Below are 24885 nucleotides of genomic sequence, written 5' to 3'. Positions count from 1 at the left end.
CCGGCCAGAAAAAAAAAGACATTTTCTAAACGGTTGGACAGCTTAACTCACTAAGAAGTACAGGGGATTTGTCAGGGCAACCGGCTGAGAAGCCAAAGGGGGGAAGTTACATTGTAACAACAATACACAGAGAAATGACAGGAGTCACATAACAGGGAGAAAATATAGAAACTGGTTCCAGTACAAGGTCACTAAATAATACAATTTGACATTCTCATGTTGTCAATGTTTGTCTACTGAGGTTAATGAGTGAAAAATTGTAACTAGAAGGTCTTTCCATCTTTTTAAGATAGCGGGAAGATTCCTTTCTCAGGCTTCATGAATATTCCTAGCTGCTCGTAATGCAGATTTCATGGATGTTTCAATCCAGCCATGAGGGTAAGCCACATGCTCCCCAGCGAAATAAATCCTCCCTTCACTCTTGGAGAGCTCATTTGAATAATCGGTCATTTGATATGGAGTGAAAGCTGCAAAGGCCCCCAGACTGAATGGGTCGATACTCCACTTCTTTACAACTCCAGACCCGTCCCACAGCTGGAAGACGTGCTCACCATGGATCATTGCTAGGTCATTTAAAACTACTTTCATGCAGTCTTCATCACTCAAACCAAGAAACACTGTAGAGTCATCAGACCAAGTATACGATGCCAAGATCACTCCACCAGTTGCATTGGGGAAGCTGTGGCTGGGGTAGTAGATATATCTCGAAGGATGATCGGTGATTGACTTTCCTCCCATAATTCCTTGCTCTTCCCAAAAGCGCACACGAAAGCTTAAATAGATCTTGGTAGAGCCAGAATAATGGATAGCCCGGAGAGCCTCAAATTTGTTCAATGAAAGTGGTGGGTGAAATTGAAGCACTTGGGCAGCTTTGGCAGTTGTAGTGAGAAGAACATAGTCAGCACTGATATTAAACAGCTTGTGCTGCTGCCGATAAAATACAGATGCCTGGTCGTTCCTTTGTGAGATTCCCACCACTCTTGAGTTCAAATAGACAGTGCTAGAGAGCCGTTGGTAAAAGGCTTTTGGGAGATAATCAAGCCCTCCAATAATCTCCAAGTACCTAAATAAAAAAGGGTATTTTGAGTCATCAGTGTTTATGACGGGTATAGTATGGTAACATATTAATATTAATCATATTATTATATGTTATGGTTGCAAGAGATATACTTCGGCTAATCATTTTGTAATAAAAGTAATTATTGTGCTCTGCCTTATACATGAAATGAACTGCATATCTGTTTATCGGACTGCACATGTCTAAAATGATATTTTATCAGCAAGATTACCAGCAATCGATGTGAAGTTTGGTATCCTTTTGGAAATTGGGATACTATACTGGTGCGTGGCAGGTTTAGAAAGTAAAAAAGTGAATATAGAAGTAGAGCTGTCCCTAATTACAATATGTGAAACGTGACAAGCTACCTCCATCCTTAACTCTCATCTTGACATGTATGACTAAGTATCTTTACCTATGAGACACTGTAGAAATCTTTTCATATAATAATCTGTGAGCACTTCCGCACCCAGTTTCATCATAAAGTCCAGAGGGGGCAGGAAAGACAGGCTCTATACATGCCGTTTCCCTGAGTGATGTGTGGCCTTGCAGAGACTTGCATTGCCACTGTTTTGAATTTCGAAAAAACAGCAAACATTGTCCTGGAACATTGTCCTCTCTGCATGGCAGTTTCCCTGTTCTGAGGCAGCCATTGCTCTTCTTTGTAAGCTGCAACATTGTTGCTACAATGTAGCTATCCCATACTCCGAGCCTGTTGCCTTGGCAACCACCCTATGCTAAAACCTTGGTTGGTTTCACTATACTTTCCTGCCATGTTTTATTAATTGGTATACCCAGTGCTTATTCCTGTCTGCACAGGAAAGTGTGCTTCCTTTTGGAGCCAGCAGCCAATAGGTGCAGTCTCTACCCCATCTCCCTGTACACTTACCCATAGTTCCCCTCATCTGTTGTTCTTGTTTGTTTTACAATAAAAGAATAGAAAGAAAGAAGGCCTCAGTGTGCATCTAAGGGGAGTGAGTTAAACTGCCTGTCTCTACCACTAGTCACAGTGTGCAGGAGCCAGAACAAACATTTTGATCAATTTTTTGGCACCAAAAGTTCTAGCAAACAAACCCAAATTGTTCAAAATTCCCTATTTTTTTTTTTTAATGGTAAAATAGCAGCTCTGTGACGTTTAATCTTTTTTTTATTTTTTATGTTTGATTACATTTTGAAAGGGAAGGTTTTTTAAATGAACCTAACATGCACATTGACGTTTAGCACTTCAGCAAACTTATTGCAAGAGTTTGCATTGAAGTAAACTTTTTGGCCGATTTGTGTGAACTTTGTCAAATTCACTAAAGCGCATAATATTTTTGCATATGTCTACTTACCTGACTTTGTCACTGACATCATTTTGAATATGTAGTATTTCATGGAGAGAAAGAAACATGAAGCTCTCTATGTTCAACAAGTCCCCGATCATCCTCACAGCTTCCCTACTCAGGCTGGATTCCTTTAGGAAGTATTCCTGCGGGAACCAACAGCAAATCCCATGAGAAATACACTATAGACATAAAACTGTTGAAAATTGTTAATGGCAGTTTTTGTCTACTGAGGAATTTCTGGGGGAAGATGTAACATTGAAATAAATTACCAGAATATGAGCAATTACTATACGCACAGACATTGAAGTAGATTTATTTCAGATACTGTTAGTTTTTAAGAGTATAAATATTGTATAAACCTTCCTAAAATAGAGTATAAATATTGTATATTTGTAGAGGTATAAAGGGCACATAAGATATTTTAACCAAAGAAATGTATAATTTAAAAAAACTCAATAATTACCAAAAATACAGTATATCAATTTTATTTTTAAATATCCGTTTTCTCAACTCACTTTTCCGATATACAACATGGGGCGTGCACATCGGATCATACTGTTGCCCCTGTTGTCTTATACTTTATGAAACTTTACATTTTATGCTTTGGCTGAGACCTTACAGTCCATTAGAAAACTCCTTTGTGACTTCAATAAATGTACTTTACTAAAGGTAATTGTCACACTTAAAAGAACCAATCATTTAGTTTAGCCATGATTCATTACACTTTGATACATCAAAATGGCTGTTTACCTATAGGTCACTCAAATTCAGGGATCTTTTAGCTACTATTTCGTTAACCTATCATCTTATTCAAATCTTTATCTTGAGCCAGGACATGCCATAAATGTATTTAGTATTGATTTTACATATTCCAATACCCACCATATTGGCTAATAAATATATTCATAGGATTTTAAATTTTTCGACTTTTCCATTTACAGTAGCAAGAACTCTCTATACTGTATGTAGCTATTGTGTTCTTATGCTCTTTTGTTATGCTTGTCTTACTATATCCTCTCTCTCTAAATTGTTCAGCCATATCTTTGGCTTCCATTTTAAAAGTGGATATATCAGAACAATTTCACAATTTGATTGTAAGCTCCTAATGTGAAAAAATAGCTAGGTGTTCACTACTGTTAATTACACCAGGGTGGCACAAACTGGGGGGCGTGTGATTTTCCTGGTTGGGGGGGGGGTGCGGGCGGTTGCATAGGTGCAGCGCTCTTCAAAAGGCATTTAATTTAATGCCGGGGGATCACATGAGGCCTTTGCAACTCTCAACTTATCGGGATTCAGAAGCGTGGTGACGCGTCGCCATAGCAACACGGCATCACATGACGCTGCGGGGTCACTGTGTGACGTCACATGACCCTGCTACATCATTTGACGCTGTGAAACAAGGTAGGGGGCGGGAGCACCAGAGAGAGCAGGCAAGGGGGCGCAGCACCAATAGTTTGCGCACCCATGCATTACACCAAGTTGACTCAAGTTGCAAAGAGTTGACGTCACCTTGGGACTCCTGTACCGCCCCCAGCTAAGCAGCCACAGAAGCAGAGACCCTCCTCGTATCGGCATCATCCGGGTCCTGGCGAGCGCCCCGCAACCGGAAGTGGCGCGCCGCGATCGAGAGGTCGAAGCCAGAGGGAGCGGAGAGTAACCAAACGGGTGACATCATGATTTTTATGTGCCTATATACTTAGGACACTGTGTAAGTGTTCAATTTCTATTTTTGTTCATAAAGTTTATTTATATCTCGGATCACAATATGGTTGCATATCTCTTTTCACTTTAATATCGTGACCCAATTGATGACTTCATCTGGAGTATACATATTCCGCATCAGACCGTATACAGTGGGATTTCTCATAGTTCCAGACACAATCAAGCAAAATAGCCACTGATTTCTGAAATGCCTTCTGTACACTGAAACCATGTGAGTTTCCATCTGCAAGATTATCCCTCCACACATCTCACTAATACTCTATTAAGACGGTTGGCAAAAATTTTGAGAAGATCTTCAAGTTTACATTTATCAGTGACATCGGCCTGTGGCTAGCACAGCATGCAGGGTATTTCCCTGCTTTAGGAATGAGACATACATGACCTTATAACATAGTATTCGGGAAATCTGCGCCGTCTAGTATGGAGTTAAATATCTTTTATAGTTGGGGAATAAGAAGACGGGCAAATATTTTGAAATATAAATTTGAAAGTCCATCTGGGCCTGGGGATTTGTTTGGCTTCAGTCAGCTAATCACCTCCGCTGGAAGTTGCCATAGTTTAATGTGGCATATAGTAATAATTCTATCATCTGCAAAATAGATTATTTAACCCTTTCACTACCAGGGGAGCCAGCTATGCATTTCAATATGCGTTGCTGGCCCCTCTGAAAATAAATGGGTAACATTTTTTTTTAACTGAACATAAAGATGACATAATGGAAATACCAATGTTTCAATGAAATTATTCCTTAGGTGTTTTTTTTTATCTCTGTCTCACCTATGTGTACCCCTCCCCCTCTAAAGGGTTACTAGTATGGTTAGTGTGTATTGGGCTCCACCCTGTTTTGTCATGGGATCATGACATAACAGAGAGCTTATAAAGGGAGGGGAAAGTCCGAGACGCTTAGATACCAGGATGACATAAGTAAAGGAGCCTCGGGGAGAGTGGATGAGTAATATTTATAGAGTACAGTAATAGCTTAGACCAGGCCCGCTGTTTATTATGTTGTAGATAGGGATAGTACACTTTGGGGGCTATGCACTAAGCTCTGTGCTTTCGCGCTGGCCTGAAAAAAATTGCACGTCCGATAAAAAGTGAAGCCGGAGGCGCGATTCACTAAGGCCTTAAGCCCATTTTCTATCGGACGTGCCAAAAACTGACTTATCGTGCGTGCAATGTTTTTTTTCCCTCTGCTAGCGCACTGAAACTTCACGTACGATAGCTGATAGGAAAAAAATTGCCGCCTGTAACATTTGCATGGAGATTCTGCATCTCCATGCAAGGCTGGTACAGGTGATTGTACACAAAATAAATACATTTTAATAATATTGTACATGAGCAGGGGGTTTCCGGAGCTGAACCGCATTGGTTTCAGCCTCGGGGACCCCCTACTTCAGGAGATACAGGCCCCGTTGTGGGGTGCCGGTATCCCCTGCAGAATTTGTCACGTGACGCGGAAGCTTTAAAAGTGCAGGGGATACCGGCACCCCATAACGGGGCCTGTATCTCCTGAAGTAGGGGGTCCCAGAGGCTGAAACCAATGCGGTTCAGCTCTGGAGACCCCCTACACATCTACACTACTGTCAAAACACACACAATAATAACCAATAATTCCTTACCGTAGCGGCTATCCGCTATGGCAAGGAAGCTGCATTAATGTACATTTTAATAATAGTGTGCGGGAGCAGGGGGTCTCCTGAGCGGAACCGCATTGATTTCTGGCTCAGGGAACCCCGGTTACAGGCCCCGGTATGGGGCATCGGATGCCAGTGTCGCTGCCATCTTTATAGCGTCCAAGACGCGACGTGGACGCTATAAAGATGGCGGCGACAATGGCATCGATGCCCCAAACCGGGGGCTGGAACTCTGGAAGCAGGGGGTCTCTGAGCCAGAAATCAATGCGGTTCAGCTCAGGGGACCCCCTGCTCCCACACTATTTATAAAAATACATTAATGCAGCTTCATTACCTTAGCAGCTATCCACTAAGGAAGGCAATGAAGGGGTTAAGGCACAATAGCATGTTTATTGGGGACAATTGCCCCCAATAAACAACACACATCCCCCCCCTCACCCCCGCCCCTAACACATACAATACAGTAATGGGCAAAAATACTATTATCCACATATGGATAATAATGCATTTGCCCATTTTAAATACATGAATCACAATAAATACAGTAAATACATATTACACTTACCTTTTACAGGCACCCACGATGAAGGCCGTCTTCATCCTCATCTTCATCCTTGTCCCCTCCTAAGTTGCAAAACATACAAAAGAATAAAAATAGCCAATGTAATGTCCCCTAACCCCTTAATCACCTTAGCGATCATTAACCGCTAAAGTCATTAAAGGGTTAACCCACCCTCACCCACCACTCGGGAGGCCTATACACCCTCCCCCCACTACCCACCCCATGAGGCCTAACCACCCACTACCCACAGGGAGGCCTATCCAGCCTGGCTTGGGGACAATAACCACTTCCCCCACCCCTGTTAAACACAATAAACAGCACTATATTTAATAAATAATATATAACCCACCCCCTTTGCCCCCCCATAAATACCTGATTTATTCATTGACATACAGGATTAATACCCCAGGCCCACGGGAGTCCCCGGTGGTCCTGGCAGGTGTCTGTAGAACTCATAGTGGCCCATCAAAAGGTTTCAAACAGGTCTGGAGGCCTACGGGTGGACCCGTCAGGCACCGTGGGCCTCCAGGTGGTCTCCGTGGGTCACTGTGGGCCCCAAATGGGGTCTCCACGGATGGGCCCGTGGGTGTCTGGGGGTCCCCGGGTCCACCCCACAGGCATCTGAGAGTCCTCGGGTGGTTCCCATGGGGTCTGAGGGCCCTCGGGTGATCCCTACGGGTCCGCGGTGCCCCCACAGATGTGGGGCCACCGGTTCTTCCCCGCAGGTGTCCCCCGTGTGGACCCAGCAGCCTTGTACCCGTGGGAAGTCCGAGGAGACCTCAGGTGGTCTCCAGTGGTCCCCGCAGACCTAAGGAACCAACCCTGTATGTCAAAAAAAATAAACCTGTCCTATACATTTAAAGAAAGAAATACCCCCCCACCACCACCACCCCTAAACACATACAGTACAGTAATGGGCAAAATAACTATTATCCTGATATGGATAATAGATTATTTGTCCATTATTAAAAACATTAACTAGCCTAATAAATTAAATACATCTCTACTAACCTCAGCAATATCAATCACCTCCATCAGCAAGTGCCCTCTGTCCTCCATAGCCAAAAAAATAAATAGCAAATACATTGTGATATCACTTAACCCCTTAATCACCTTATCAGATCATAACCACAAAGGTAATTATGGGGTTAAGCCACCCTGCCTCGATACCCACCCTTCACCCATTCATTTGTACAGTGGCTTCATCATGCCTATATATATATATATATATATATATATATATATATATATATATATATATATATATATATATATATACTGCTGCGGCCAAGTTTATTCGAGCATTTGCCCGTTCTTGGCCGCAGCAGTAGCCTGGCGCGCGCCCGAGTGTGACGGGCGCGTGCCGAAGCAGCGGAAGAGCGCCCTCCGATCGGAGGGCGCTCTCCCTACCGCTACCGGGTCCGCCGGGTCCCCCGGAACCCCCTGCCGCCGTCCCGCAGATCGCGGGACACCAGGGCTCCCTCGGGGAGCCCTGGACGCGCGTGCAGGGGGCGCAGGCTCCCGAAAACGCGTGACCGCGCGTCTATGACGCGCGGCACGCCGAGGGGCAGCCACAAGCAAGCCGGGAAATATCCCGGCTTGCGGTACCGGCCACACTTTAATAAAGTGTGTCGGTAGTGTATGCATGAATAACCAATATACAAAGAAATGGTTAATGGATATACATGCAGAAATACAAATATCTCCCAATATCAAACAGCACCAAGCCAAATGAATATCTAATAAATGCAAATTAAAACACTCAATTTGACAATGTGTACATGATACAATTAATCTGTGCATCATGTATACTTTGCCAAGCAATGCTCAAAATCAAATAAACTATTCCAAACAAGATACAAATCCAATAATTAAATAAAAACAAAGCAAATCAACAGAATTAAATTACCATCAATTAATTAATCCAATCTCAAATCAATTACAATCAAAATCAATTACACAGTTCTAATCCTAAACACAAACCATTTTGGAAAATAATCTATGTCAAAGTAACCACCATCTGACTAAATCTAACTTCCAAAAATAAGCCAATGAAATAATCTATTGCAAACAGCCTTTAAAATAACATTTGAAAACATAAAATGTACATTACAAACACATTTTTACACAAAGCAGCAAATTACAATTAAAAAAAAACACCAAAACAAGGCAAGCAAACATTAGGCAAACAAGTTTTTATTATACCTGTATGTATGTCCATCTATAGTTTATATACATACATACAGGTGCAATAAAAGAGCATTTTTTTTTTAATAACATTAAAAATAAACATACAATAAATCCAGTGACTATCCCTGTACGTATGTATATCCAGTGACATACATAAATTCAGGGCCAATAAATGGACATGAAAAAAAAATGGATGAGATGAATTTTTTTTTTTAAAAACCCGTAAAAATAAAATGACATGCATTTCTTTTGTTTACTTACCATTAGATGAACCACTCATTGAATCCCGTTGAACCGGATGTCTCGAATAAATAATCCAACAACAGGAACCAGGTAACCATAAAAAAAAAAACCCTTGCAATCCAAAAGTGTCTGTGTCTTCTTTCTTCTATTTGTAATCCTTAGGGGGGTCTTCATCTGTATCTTCTCCATCTGGATTTCCCACGGGTACAAGGCTGCCGAGTCCACACGGGGGACACCTGTGGGGAAGAACCGGTGGCCCCACATCTGTGGGGGCACCGCGGACCCGTAGGGACCACCCGAGGACCCTCAGACACCTGTAGGTCTGTGAGGTGACCCGTCAGGCCCACTGGGGACTCCCATGGGCCTGGGGTATTATCCCTGTATGTAAAATAATAAATAATGTATTTATGGGGGGGCACAGGGGGTGGGTTATGTATTTAATAAATATAATGATGTTTATTGTGGGTCAGTGTATGGTTTTTATTGTGGGTACTGGGGGTGGGGGGAGGGGGTATTGGTCCCAAGGGTATGTGGGTAGGCCTCCCGGCTGGGTAGTGGCTGAGGGTGGTTAGGCCTCACGGGGTGGGGGGTTAGTGGGGGAGGGTATGTAGGCCCCCCGAGTGGTGGGTGAGGGTGGGTTAACTCCTTAATGACTGTAGCAGTTAATAACCGCTATGGTGATTAAGAGGTTATGGGACATTACATTGGATGTTTTTATTCTTGTGTATGTTTTGCAGCATCGGAGGGGGCATGGGCAGGATGAGGATGAAGACGACCTTCATCGTGGGTGCCTGTGAAAGGTAAGTGTAATATATAATGTAATACAGTATATTGACTGTATTTATTGTAATTTATATGTATTTAAAATGGGCAAAGGCATTATTATCCATATGTGGATAATAGTATTTTTGCCCATTACTGTATTGTATGTGTTAGGGGGCAGGGGGAGGGGGGTGTATTTAGTTAGAAATATTGTTTATTTTTTTTGAGGCACAACATTGGTACCGCAGGACCGCGGGGACCCTGGGACTCCCACGGGGACCCCCGCTTGGTCAGCCAGGGACACCCATGGAACCCCCGGACACCTGCGGGACACCCGGCCTCCCTCGGGGACCCCCATGGGGTCAGCCGGGGACCCATGCGGGGTCAGCCGGGGACACTCGCCAGCCTGTTGTATGGGTGTTGTGCCTGCAAAAGTTTAAACAAAGAAATTTTTGTAAGTCCTGCTTTTTTTTCACCTGCATTTAGCTGGTGAGCTTTGTTCAGCGCAACTTTCAAGTACGATAAGTTTGCATAGCTTAGTGAATCCCGCAGAAGGGCAGAATTCAGCGCAAACAACTGATTGTACAAGCAAAGTTGGACTTTGAAAAATTTCTTGAAAAAAGTCAGTTTTAGAGCGCAAAGTGCCTGTTAGCGCTGCTCTGTGATTCGCGCTCAGCGGAACATCACGTTCTAAGAGCACTATGCGTTCTTAAAACAACTTATCACAGCTTAGTGCATAGCCCCCTTTAAGTCAGGATCCCAGAAGAAGATTAAGGGTGCTATGCACTAAGCTCAATGGCTTTGCGTTCTGATGTTCCAAAAAAGCAGGTTCGTTTAAAAAGTGAGGCCGGGGACGCGATTCACTAAGGCCTTGAACCCATTTTTTAACGTACCTGCTCAAAATAGCTCAAAACACCCACAGCGTACGTGTTGCTTTTTTTCCCCCTGCTAGCGTTCTTAACCTTCACGTACGCTAGCTGATAGAAAAAAAAGCCGCATGTAACATTTGCATGGAGATTCTGTATCTCCATGCAAGGCTGTTACAGACGATCGTACACTAAATACATACATTTTAATTATAGTGTACATGAGCAGGGGGTCTCAGGACCTGAACCGCATTGGTTTCAGGTCCGAGGAACCCCTACTTCAAGAGATATAGGCCCCGTTATGGGGTGCCGGTATCCCCTGCACTTTCAAGATCCCGCGTCACGTGACCGGGACATTTACATTCTGCAGGGGATACTGGCACCCCATAAAGGGGCCTGTATCTCCTGAAGTAGGGGGTCCTCGACCTGAAACCAATGCTGTTCAGCTTCGGAGACCCCCTGCACATCTACACTAGTATTAAAACACAAATAACAATAAACAATAATTCATTACCTTAGCGGCTATCCGCTATGGTATTGAAGCAGCATTAATGTACATTTTAATAATATTGTGCGGGAGCAGGGGGTCCCCTGAGCTGAACCGCATTGATTTCTGCCTCAGAGACCCCCTGCTTCCCGAGTTACAGGCCCCGGTATGGGGCATCGGGTGCCAGTGTTGCCGCCATCTTTATAGCGTCCAAGACGCAATGTGGGCTGTGTGAATAATGTAATTTGTATTTAGTTACAGGTTATTTTTAATGGCTAATTTCTGGTAGTTAGATTAGAATGATGGTGGTTACTTTCAATTAGAATTCTTTTGGCAATGGTTTAGCTTTAGGAATTGAATATGGAATTGTATAATTGATTTGTATTGTATTGTAATTGGTTTAGGAAATGGATTAATTGATTGATGGTAATTGTATTGATGTTGCTTTGTTTCTATTTGATTTTCATGATGGCATTGGTGGTTTGGGGACATTGTTCATAGTATATTTTATTGTTTCATATATTTTGCATAGTGTTACATGATGCACAGATTAATTGCATCATGTACACACTCAATGCAATTGTGTGACATTTCATATACATTTGTGTAGCTGCTGGTTTGTTGTTTTATATTTACAATTGCTGCTGGATTTATTGTAACATGCAATGTGGTGATTTTAAGATTAAGAATTCATGTTTTGATTTATGCATGTTTTATGTGTTTCATAATGGGCAAATAATCTATTATCCATATCTGGATAATAGTTATTTTGCACATTATTGTACTGTATGTGTTGGGGGGGGTGGGGGGGATTAATGTATTTAATGTATAGGTCAGGTTTATTTTTTTTACATACAGGGTTGGTTCCTTTTGGTTTGCGGGAGACCTCTGGAGACCACCTGAGGTCTCCTAGGGCTTTCCATGGGTACCAGGCTGCCGGGTCCACAGGGGACATCTGCGGGGAAGAACCGTGGGGACCACCCGTGGGTCCCCAGACCCCCGTGGGAATCACCCGAGGCCCCTCAGACACCTATGGGTCTGACCCGGGGCCCCCCAGACATCCGCGGGCCTACCGTGGAAACCCCATTGTGGCCCACGGTGACCCGCAGAGACCACCTGGTGGACCATGGCGCCTGGCGGGACCCACCAACAGGCCTCCAGACCCTGTGTGAAACATGATGCTGGGCACCTGTAGGTCTGTGAGGTGACCCGTCAGGCCCACCGGGGACTCCCGTGGGCCTGGGGTATTATCCTTGTATGTAAAATAATAAATCATGTGGGGGAGGGTATGTAGGCCCCCCTGAGTGGTGGGTGAGGGTGGGTTAACCCCTTAATGACTATAGCGGTTAATAACCGCTATGGTGATTAAGGGGTTAGGGGACATTACATTGGATGTTTTTATTCTTGTGTATGTTTTGCAGCACCGGAGGGGCATGGGCAGGATGAAGATGAGGATGAAGACGACCTTCATCGTGGGTGCCTGTAAAAGGTAAGTGTAATATACTGTATATTGACTGTATTTATTGTAATTTATATGTATTTAAAATGGGCAAATGCATTATTATCCATATGTGGATAATAGTAATTTTGCCCATTACTGTATTGTATGTGTTAGGGGGGTGTATTTAGTTATAAAGATTGTTTATTATTTTTGGAGGCGCAACATTGGTACCGCAGGCCCGCGGGTACCCCGGGACTCCCGCGGGGTCAGCCGGGGACACCCGCGCGACCCCCGGGCTCCCTCGGGGACCCTCGCAGGGTCAGCCGGGGACACCCGCCGGCCTGTTGTATGTGTTTTGCGCATGCAAAAATTTAAAGCTTTTTTTGCGTCTACCTTGAGCTGACGTGTTCTGATCAACGCAACATTCACGTACGCTAAAGTTGCGTTGCTCAGTGCATCCCACTTAAGGGCAGAATTTAACGCAAACAGGGTAACGAACGAGCAAAGTTGGACTTAGAAAAAATTCTTGAAAAAAGTCAGTTTTAGAGTGCAAAGTGCCTGTTTGCGTGGCTTAGTGCCTCGTGTTCAGCGCAACATCACGTTCTAAGAGCACTTTGCGCTCTAAAAGTGACTTAACGGAGCTTAGTGCATGACCCCCTAAGGGTCCAAAATAAGCTTTGAAGTATGCAAACAGTATGGCACAGAGGGCCTCAGTACCGAGGACTCCTGGGTGCCGGCGGATTAGCTCTAACTACGGATCTGCGGCAGCAGGGAAGTGACAGTTCTCGCAGTGACAAAAGATTTTGCGGTCATTTGTACAGGACCCGCTTGCAGTCCCAATGGGACCCGCATTACTATGTTAATACAAAGGGGTATCCCAAACAGAAGGGGGGCCCGGGTCTCAGAACAATTAAGCAACTAAGATATTTACCTCCCTCTGAATATTAAAAGTGGGTATTCATGGAAGCACCTAAAGCATTGATAACAATAAAGAAACATTACAACGTTGTATAAAGTATGGTGTGTGGCCCCCGTGCCTGGGGACCTGAATAAAAGACTGTTGTATGACAAAAGTTCCTGGCGCCCATTATTCCACAACCTTGTTACCTCTTCACTCAGCCTCGTGAATACGGCACCTGAGTCAAGGTAACTCATGCAGGGTAGCCATACAGTACACACCAATGTAATCTCTATAAAAGCCAGACAGGGAGGGCTACATACGTGTCCACTTTATTTCGCAATGTGTTGCTGTCCACTCCTGCAGAGAAGAACTGATAAGACATAACTTTCTATCTACACATGAATAACAATAGCAGCTGAGATAAAACCACAACCCCTTAGATAAAGAAACTGCATAACTGAAATAATATTGGAATCATAATCTAAAATATAGATAATAGTCTAAAATAAGTTTTACCTTTACAGAGTATGCATCATACTTGCTCATTACTTTCTTGCAGCTGTAGTTACTGGCCTTTAAATCATCTATAATCTAAAAGGAGAAAAATATTTAGGGTACAAAGGCTATAGGTTTTTTAAACATTTTATTTTGCCCTTTTAAACGACAAACACATAAATAGTAAACATGTGATGTCAGTGTAACTAGACTAATTATAACTAAAGTCGAAAGATCTCCATATCCTATAAAAACATGTTGGCAAAATATTTCCATCTACTTGCACTCTTTAGAATTTACATTGTTTTACTGAATCTAACACAATATGTTGAGGCTGTTCTCCTAATCACTATACGAATGCCATTATGATAGATAATAGCACCATCAACCCACTGCATGAAACTTGCTGATTTTATGTCCCATTAGAATTTGGCCATGTTCTCCCACTTACAATTATTTTGTCTGTCCTTTGTTACTACTACTCAATACTGTAGTTCTGTACACTTATTTCACGTGGTACTAAATAGACGTTATACTTTATCCAGTAGCAAACTATACAAGATTTAATAACCATCTCCATGGCTTCAAGAGTTACACGTCCATACCTTGCTCTCAACGGTGCATTTTCTCTCTAATTTCTCACTATACATTCTGCACAGCCTTTGTTCTATCCAGGCCTCCCCTTATCTGTATTCCCTGTCACGTAAACATTGGGGGTGGGAAATCTCATGGAAGTAGAGATGAAAAAATGCAAGAAAGCATTTCCCATAGCACCCAGACATAATAAGGCTATGGGGGGTAGAAAAGTGACACAACCCCTATCATAAATAGGTGGTTAAACATCCATGATTACAATGGATACAAAGCTATACAAAAAAATGACTCATACAGTGTTTATTTGAATGCCACTACCCAGAATCCTTTACGGCAGTTTAACTACTGTATGGCATGTGACAATGGGATGAATAAGAGCAGGTGTTTGGGGACTTGTGGGTGGCATGCAGATACACTTTAATATTTTCTTTATCTCTCTTATACCTGTCCTGCCACAGTGTTTTACTCACTGACATCTTATTGTTTTTGATTTCCAACTATTTCCCAGTGCAGAATCTCACCCAAAAAGGAGTAAAAAAAACAAATGTGCTGTTTTAGACTTGATTTTACTTCCTCATTATAACAAGCTGGACATGTTGTGTAATACAGGAGGCATGTGGGAATCTTCCATGCTTAAAATTAACAAGAGACTAAGGGGCTGATTCTATACGTGTCGGCCCGTTGCTGTGGGCTTTATATGGCGATGTAGATTCCAGTGGCTGGAGCTCGGCAGTCCAGATAATACACCATCAGGAGTAACAGGATGATGCAGGATTAGACAGGCACGAGTCAAGGCCGGCAGAGGGTGAATAGACTGGTTAGGCAGGCACAGGTCAAGACATGCAGCAGGCACTGGGCAAGGCAGGTAGAGTCGTCAAGCAGGCACAGGCCAAAGCAAGTCAGATGGAATGATTCAGGCAGAATGGCATCAAAGGCGCTAGGCACAATTGATCTGGTAACAGGAAACAGGAACTATCTGGCTTAAACAGCAACTATACAAAAACCATACTGGGTCAGCATTCAAAAAGTAAATCAAAGAAAATGAAAGACTTATGTTTTCCATTTGGTCTCACCAAGATTCATAAAAAATGTTTAAAAAAACATTATACAGAGGTTGCAGGTTCAAGTCCAGGCCTGTGTCAACATAGATGAGGAGGTCAAACTCCCTCTTAACTTTAACGACCAAAAACGGCCTGATCTGCCACTTCAGCCCACTAAGGAGTGATGTGTTTATTTTGTACTATATTATGCAGCAGGCAAAGAAGGGTGGGTAGCAATGTTGGTCCTTTCTTCCATGTAGTAGCAAATGAAGGAGATGGAGTAGGTGGTATGATAACCTTTATTGGACCAACAAATAGTTGATATGTTACAAGCATTTGAACCTCTAAGGGTCATTCATATATTACAGAATATACCTGTATATTTTACAGAATCCTTGTCTGTTACTGTATGACAACGAGGGGAATGGGAGAATGTACTCATGGGCTCTGTCTTTGCTGTTCCTTCAATCCAATAATTTTAGAGCTCATTTCAACAACGTTATGGCAGATGCTTCTTATCTTCAAGTCTTTGCTGTGTGCTCACTTGCACATTACTACTCAGAATCCTTGTCTGCAGTATGACACTGTATGACATGCCAATTAAGTAAATTAAGCAGGACCTTTGGAAGGACATGTAGATATTTTCACGGTGTTCTTATTTTAGCAGTACTTGTTTTTTTATCCCTTTTTTGGGCCAACCATTAACTACCTGTAAATGGTTTGAAACCACTGTCGGCTTCACAATGCAGAATTAGATGAGCCCTAAAGGAACAAATAACTGTGTTTCAGTGAATCAATTGATCCTGTACTTTAGCTCATTCCGGGCTTAGTTATTCAAGCCATGTAATGTGCCGACCAAATCTATAGGAAGCCCAAATAAAAATGGACAGGAATTTATGTTTTTCTGTAATTTTTTGACATATTTGTCATAACTCACCTGACAAGGGTCTGGATGCGCTGGCCGACACTATGTAAGTATATATTACCTTGGCCAAAGACTCCTGATAAAGCTGTTCTGCAGACTTTCCTTTTTCACTTTTCTTCACTTTATAAAACAACAGGTCTGGGTTATCGCTCACAGCGTAGGTTCTTTTTAGGACATTATTTACTGCATACCACGTGTTCGGGTTGTATTCAACAAACTCAGAGACCTTCAAATGGAACTTAGCAATGTACGTCATAACTAGCCTAATCAAAGAATGAAAAATACAAGTACATAAAGGTTACCCTTGAAGAGTTGATGGTGCACAGTACTTTGAGCAGCTGTTCCATAAGAAACAATTTTACAGATAGAACACTACAACAGACTTATGGGACACACAATTCCAGCAAGCTCTAACCCCAGAGCCCACTACATCATGTATATATATATTTGTGTCAAAAGGAGTGCTACTGCGCATGGTCAAATGTATACATCAAAAGACACAAATACCCATGTACCTGTGCAGGACAGGTCCACTGAGACCATTCTCCTTCAACAGCAGAGGTAAATGAGATTTGTTACCTGCATACTGGTCATGCCGTGAAGTGGCTGTAGACTTTGGCCAATGGGATTAACTAAATAACCCTTTCTCATGAGAATACTAACATTGTATTTAACTATGTGTTTTGTCACATTGGATGTAGCATTGGGTATTTTTGTCTTTTGTTGTATACATCAGACATAGGGGCCTATTCTGGATGCTCCAAAGTATGACAAACCACTTCTAAATTGCACTTTAGAAATGGATTGGCATGCTTTCTTCTCGCATATCCAATCCATGTCTAAAATACTATTTTAGAAGCGATTTCCTTCTTGCTCTGACAATCTGAAAGGTTTGTCAAAAAAGCCTCGAGCTCACATTTTTTGCCCATTTTTAGCTCCGTTATGCAAACCGCATCTTAAAAAATCACTTTTTATTCACGCCACCTCAAGAGATTGTTATTGCAAGTTACATCTAGAGCCTGAAATATGGGTTTGGCAAAACCCATAAATCAGACTGGGGATGGAGTAAGCACCACATTATTCCACTTCTAAAGCAAGCACAATCCAGGTGGATTGGCTGCTAACCCATGCTGTTTGTCACTTTTTTATTAGAAGGGGTTTAGAAGAAGTGATTTGTAAAAAGAATACTGTTTTTTCTCACATTTCATTGCGCTTCTTGTGAACAACTTCGGAGCTACTAAAATAAGCCCACTAGGGTTTTATACTACATATGCCAAAGCAGCCATTCAGGTCCTTTTTGTCCAGGAAACTTTACTGACGTCTATGGGGATTTTCATCTGAAAATGTCACAAACTGGTTTTTTTTATCCTTGTATGGAAAGCAAAAGTTCTCCATATTAGAATTCACAAACATGAACTCTCTGTCAAGACTTACTTGTGAAAACTAGGTATCCTCATAGCACCCAACTCTGCATACCATCCAGCACTCTCATTCCTAAATGTGTGTATTCGCCCTCCTATACGTTCACTTGCTTCCAACAGAGTGATCTGTGACGCAAAATTTAAAAGAGTTAGAAAATTATACGCAACTCATCAAATATCTTTAATGTTTTCTTCTTGCTCTGTTTTGGGAGATGGAAAAAAGATCTTGATCAAACTGTATTTCTGAAACATTTCTCTCCCCTAACACCTCTAGCATTAGAGTACTCCGTGGTTGTCTTCACAAACTGAGCATTGTGTGTTTTCTGAATGATTTTAACATTTAGTTTATAATGGAAAACATAAAAAGTGGAAATGATGAAGACCAGATCCCTGAAAATCCGCATCCCCCCCCTCAAACTTTGGGGTTCCGAGTCCAATTTATTCCAAGGTTAATTTTTGATTCCTTCTCGTCTCTCCCAGGATTTCTCCCTTCCAAAACAAAATTCCCCTCCCATTCATGATGGAAGGGAGAAGAAAGGTAGAGAGAGAGAGAGGGGAGAGAGGTGTGAGATGTAGATTCAATAAATTATTATTAATTCATTTATTCATTTAAATGTAACTTATACTAGACTGGGATAGTAAATATATTTGATTATTTACCTTCCTGTTTAACCCTTTGAATGACTGAAAACTGGCTGCACCTGAATGCCACCCATCTTCTGGAGCACAACCCAATGATTGCTTGTGGTAGCGATCACGTTTTTGGGGGGAACGCCCCCCAGTATGTGAATGAAAGTGAAGGATACTCTACTTCTCTTACGATTCGATTCACCCCTCCACTGGAGCGGTGAATGCGATCTTCCTCTGGAAAACAAGCATTTCTAGCATGACATACTCTGTATGTCATAGGGTCACTAGGTATTTCTCTCGGTGTTTGCTTTGCAATGTTGTTTTTAACGTAAAGGATTATGGCCAATAACACTAAGCAGTGTTCTGCCATAAGACACCTCAAATGGTCTGTAAGGTTATTCAAGCAACAGAAAGTGCCTTATGGCAGATGACTGCTTAGTAAATATGGCCCTATATATCTTCATATCTTTTTTTTGTTTTCAAAGAGATGTTCTTATTAAATAAGTTTTCTATTGTAATTTAACCTCACAGAGAATATGATCTAGTCTAAGGCTGCGCTTATAGTGCTGGCGACAGCACGGTGTAATATGTCATGTGTTGTTGTTCATCTGAGGTTGTATTTACCTAATTTTAAGACCTGCTAAGGAACAGATGATTGCTGTTATGTCCTGATATGTAAAACCATAGAATTCAAAGAGGGTGTACTTTCTTTTTCACACCACTGTACAGTATATATGCTGCATGAATCCATGTTTCTCAGGTTAAATAAGGTTTATCTCAGAGTTTTCCTATGAGTATTGTGGTGTTATCTTCTAAAACTGATAAGAGAAAACGAAAAAGGAAAATCAGGAAATACTTCACTACAAAGTGTTTGAACCCAATATGCAAATAAGGATGTAGATAGAGGGAAAATGACTTCCTCCAAAGTCTATAAACTCATAGTACTGTATGAGTCACACAACTAGAAGAATAAAAACAGATCATACTAATACAGCTTGTCTTTCTAAATTATTTTCCCATATAAATATTGTTTTAAGGATATTCCCTGTATTTTTGTGGGGTACAATATAAATGTAATATATTTCTAAAAATTCAATCAAATGTTGCATTGCTAAATTGGATAAGGGTTATCTTTTAACAAGTATATTTAAGGGAACGTGGTTATGACACACATATTTCTTACGTTACTGAAACTTTTGAGAGGAAGCAAACCAGCTGTGAGAGTCCAACATTAATGACTGAAGAAATCAGTATTTGTATTTTACTATATAAGTTACAATGCTAACAACCCATGGAAAGTCTATGTAATATTGCAGAGGTGGACAACTCCAGTTCTCAAGGGTCACCAACAGGTCAGGTTTTAAGGATATCCCTGCTTCAGAGCAGTTGCTCAATCAGTGGCTCAGTCAATAACTGAAGGAGGGATATCCTTAAAACCTAACCTGTTAGTGGCCATTGAGGACTGGAGTAGGCCACCCCTGTAATATGGCAGATGCTAAGCATACTTTCTGTTGGTTGAACAACAAAGGGGAGAAGGGATATCAGAGACCTGTATTCCTAGAGCAGCTTTATCTCCAATGATCAAATCTATATTTTTATATACTCAAATTGCAAACACGTTTACATACGTAGTATTTAGCCTTGTGATTTTTTTAGGTTAAATGATATTTCTTAGAACTTGCCCACATACCTTGTGCCCTGCATCTTCCAACACTTTAGCTGCAGTTAATCCAGCAATTCCTGCCCCCACAATCACAATTTTCTTTGGGTGGGATGTCTTGCTGAGACCCCGGCGTGCTATTCTCAATAACTCCTTGTAGTCTTTGTCCTGAAAACATTTGCTCAGTGGATTCTCTTCTGAGTAAGCAGTTGCCCAAATCAAACATTTTGTAACCAGCACTAAAAAAAGGAGTCAATGAAATAATTAAGCATCTGTCCTCATATTTTGTCATGTCCTAATCTTGTCTTCCTCCCTTCATAAAAGTACCGTATTGTTCATTGGTGTATAAGGTGTCCGCTTCCTAGCTTCTTTCATAACTCTCATTTCCAAACAACTCGCTGACATTCTCCAGAGATTTCCGTACATGCCCGGATCTCAGATTTTTATTTGCACAAAATAAATGAAAGTGAATGATTACGTAGGATGACGATATTTTATAGAAGTAAATTCTGAAAGAGTTCATTACACCTATATTACATGTTGGAGAAGAGTCGGTTCCCATGTAAAGTAAATTATTTAATGCATTGCAGTAACTGAATGGGCTAAAGGGCTAAGGGCCTCATGCAGAGAGCAGCGCTATTTAGAATTGGAGAGGGGAATTTTTTTTAGCTTTATTGGAGAGTTTTTTTCTCCATATGCAGAAAGGGCATAAAACTGCATCTACAAGCCTTTCTGCATATGGAGAGTTTCAACCAGCGCTATGAGCGCTGTTGAAACTAGTGGGAAAGAATTATTTTTTTTCTCCTCCACCGGCCGCGGAGCGCCAGCTGCTTGGTGGAGAGGAAAAATGTTGAAAATCGCGCCATTTTTTTGCCGCCTACAGCCACTAGATGGCGTTCGCTGCTCTCTGCATATGGCCGTTTTCAAGACTGGAGAGATTTCTGTTCTCTCCAGCCGCGCGGCGAGATTCTGAGAAAAAAAAATGGCGCTTTTTTTAAAACTCCCCATTTTCTGCCTTTCTAAAGGCAGATTTCGCCAATACATGCCGCTTTCCCTGTTAGCGCTGCTCTCTGCATGAGGCCCAAAGTGTGCAGAAATTCAGAAAGATATTTTTCTTTATTTCATAGCAACATTAAATATTTCTCAGGCCGCGCTTATAGTGCCAGCGACGCAACATCGCCCGAAAACAAATGCATTGTCGCCGCGTGCGCTTATAGTAATGCGACAATGCGACGGAGCGACGCTGCCGTCGCGAAAACTGGTAGCTAGCCAAATTTGATTTTTCAAGGGCTGTCGCCTCATGTGACAGCCCTTGAACCAATCAAATGCCAGGAAACCCGCGATGTCGCCGCCCAGCGAAATATAACTTTCGCCTGTGGCGACGGGTGACATCACCCGTCGTGTCGCCGTCGCCATCTATGGCACTATAAGCGCAGGCTTACACGTACATATTCTCTTCAATTCGCAGTAACAAAAAAAGTGAGACACGCTAGGAATCTTACATCAAGAACATCCAGCTAAAATCCAGTATATGAGGAAAGTACTATTTCAAGAATAGACTCGCATGAATGCATATCATTGTTAGCTATACAGGCGGTCCTCGGTTATCCGACGCAATGCGTTACTCAAAATGGCGTCGGATAGCGAAGCGTCGAAAAGCGAAACCCGTTTTCTCATAGGAACACTGTTTAAATCAAACGTTCCGTTCCTGAAGGCATTTTTAATGCTAAAATACACAGAAAATGTTACTCAAGCAATAAGATATGCAGCACACACATAGATTATGATGGAAACATTATATTTATTGATTCCAGAACTGTAAAATAAAACTATAAAAATAAAACTATGCTGTATTCTGTACAGAAATGTATATGAGCAAAAAAAAAACACATCAATTATTGGAGGAAGATGATTGGGGGGGGGGGAATCTTCAACAGACAACGGACTTTTTGGAGGTGATGTAGGTGGAGTTGAAGGTTTCGGCCTCTTGAAGAATCTCTTCATTGAAGTCTGGACAGGTCCTTTCCTTTTCTGCGTGTAGATCTCTCTATAGCAGCTGATTTGGTTAGACACCCTACGACTGACTGTTGAACTCCGTTCAATGTTAGGGTCATTGTCCTCAAATATGGCCAGTGCGCTATCAATGTGCTTGAATGCCGCAGCCAACATTTTGCTTGACAATGATTTACGTGGCTGTGGCACATCAGCAGATTGGTGGGCCTCCTCTTCAGCAATTTTTTGCTCTTCTAATTGCATGAGGTCTTCATTGCTCAACTCGTTAGAATGTGAGGCGAGCAACTCCTCAATATCCTCGGTTTCCACCTCCAAGTTGAGATCTCTGGCCATTTGCACAACAGTTTCTGTATCTTCTGCAACAGTCTCTGTAAGGCCTTGGACATCAGACACAAAATCAGGGCACAAATTACGCCAAACTCCATTTAAATTGGATTGTTTCACCTCATTCCATGCCTCTCCGATGTTTCTCACTGCATGGAGAATGTTGTAACCCTTCCAAAATTCTTTTAAGGTTGGACCACCTTCCACAGCGGTTGCTCTGATGGCCTGGGCAAATGTTCGCCTAAGATAGTAGGCCTTGAAGGAAGCGATAACCCCCTGGTCCATCGGCTGTATCAATGAGGTGGTGTTGGGGGGCATGAACACCACCATGACGTTTGGATGATGGTCATCCAGGTACACGGGATGGCCAGGAGCATTGTCCAGGAGCACCAATGCTTTGAAATCGAGGTTCTAGTTCATGCAATATAATTGCACAGCCGGAATAAATTGATGCTGGAACCAGTCCTCAAAAAGGCTCCCTGTTACCCATGCCTTACGGTTGGACTTCCAAATCACTGGAAGTGTGCTCTTTGCATAACCCTTGAATGCCCTAGGGTTTTCTGCATGATAAACAAGCAAAGGTTTCAGCTTGAAATCACCTGCAGCATTTGATCCAAGCAGAAGAGTCAGCCTGTCCTTTGCAACTTTAAACCCGGGCATAGATTTTTCCTCTTTTGCAATGTAGCTTCTACTGGCCATTTTCTTCCAGTAGAGCCCAGTCTCATCAACATTGAACACTTGACGAGCGCAATAGCCACCGTCCTCTATAATTTTGGCCAATGTAACAGGGAAGGTTTTAGCTGCCTCCTCATCAGCACTAGCAGCTTCACCGGTCACTTTAATGTTATGCAAGTTTGCCCTCTCTTTAAACCGCATAAACCAGCCCTTACTTGCAGTGAACGTTTCCTCAGTGGTCCCTTCTCCATGCTGTTGCTTAATGTCCTCATACAGACTCAAAGCCTTGGCCTGAATTAAGGCTAAACTAATGGGCACATGACGCTGGGATTGATCTTCCAGCCATATGATGAGGAGTTTTTCTACCTCAGCAATATGCCCAGCACGTTGCCTTATTGTTGTACCTTGCATAGGTGCTGAGCCCTTGATCTGTTCCAGGATTCTTGCCTTGTCTTTGATTATTGTCAGAATAGTTGTGCGAGGTATATCCAAGGCACGTCCAATTTCTGTGTTCGTCTCTCCTTTCTCAGAGCGCTTTATTATGTTTTGCTTGGTCTCCAAAGTTATAGATTTTCTATTCCTTTTTGGAGTAACAGCACTTTGCTTTTTGCTTTGATCAGCCATGGTTTAGGGCCTAAAATACACCACCAAACCTTCACACAGACTGTTCAGAATGATTTTCCTAGCCTGCAGCCGTCTGGTTGTTCATTTGTAGCAATTTTTTAAAGCGTTGTAAGAGCGTCGGATAAGCCGTTCGGGCATCGTAAAACGGGCCATAGGGATGCATTGACAAGCGTCGGATAAGCCGTTCGTCGTAAAACGAAACGTCGTAAAACGAGGACCGCCTGTAGTCATTAACCAAATGCAGTAGCGATGGTAACTATTGCCTATAGTACAGAGAAATGAATCTCCTGATGGGTGCTGCAAAAATCCTAAATAGATGGCTGCAACATAGCATCTGGGTGGGACATGAATTATAAACAAACCCCCAGTGCGCTATCTTTTTTTCTCTTTTTTGATAACTATTGCCTACGACTGGTGATATAATATGATATGCTGTTAGGTGGAGCATGTCACAATTCATCAAGTTAATATTTTCAATTTTGACACTTGATACTATGATAATGTGGGATTATAATCCTCGTTGTTTTAGTAGACTGTACTAATACTTGACCATATACCGTCGGTGTATTTATTTGTTTATTTAAGTGATTGCATTTTAAAAATTTACCTGGTGTTAAGGTGCATTTATTTTAAATGTAAAAGCTAATCTTTTGTGTAACATATAATATATTATTCAGCAAAATATATTTCAGCCTTAGCAGGCCTGGAAAGCTGTCCCACAAGAGAACATATTAAAAGATAAAAACTACACAGATAAAATAAAAACTTTGTGCCAAAGACAACTAGTATTCCAAAATCCTTAAAAAGGGGTAAACGTGGCAGAAAGAGCGTCCCTATTTTAAAGGACATGTTGGCAACATTACCAAGTTCTCAATATTATTAATTATATTATCATTTATTTTTTTAATTTCTTATTCCCTCCATCAATCCTTTTCTCTGAGCCACCCCTCCTTTTCTCTGAGCCACCCCTCCTTTTCTCTGAGCCACCCCTCCTTTTCAACCACTATCTACTGTATCTTTGTTTAGTATTTATTCCACCAGACACATTTGAGTTATGATAGGTACATAAACACTCCAGCATGTACATTACAGTAAATATAAGAAACCTGTGAATGCATTAGCATGTTTTCTACAGGTGCCCAAATCATGCTTTATCCACTATCACATGTAACACCATAGTTAGCCTACAGCAAATCATTCTGGGTAATAGAACGCAATGCAACTCACTGTGCAGGAGATCCACTGAGCTCTGATAAGATGCACTGGAGCTTGATCCCACATTAACCGACAT

At 42.0% G+C, this 24885-nt stretch overlaps 1 protein-coding gene across 1 annotated transcript; it reads right to left on the bottom strand.

Moving 5' to 3' along the window:
- Nucleotides 1-222: 222 nt before the first annotated feature.
- LOC142498123 (L-amino-acid oxidase-like) lies at nt 223-24885 on the bottom strand. Its single transcript, XM_075606630.1, is given in 7 exon segments — nt 223-1063; nt 2392-2528; nt 13710-13784; nt 16309-16510; nt 17682-17794; nt 19989-20197; nt 24822-24885. Coding segments are annotated over 7 exon segments (1641 nt in total).

This window comes from Ascaphus truei, chromosome 6 (assembly GCF_040206685.1).
Source record: "Ascaphus truei isolate aAscTru1 chromosome 6, aAscTru1.hap1, whole genome shotgun sequence".
NCBI classification, from domain to species: Eukaryota; Metazoa; Chordata; class Amphibia; order Anura; family Ascaphidae; genus Ascaphus; species Ascaphus truei.
This window is presented reverse-complemented; position numbering and strand designations above follow the sequence as displayed.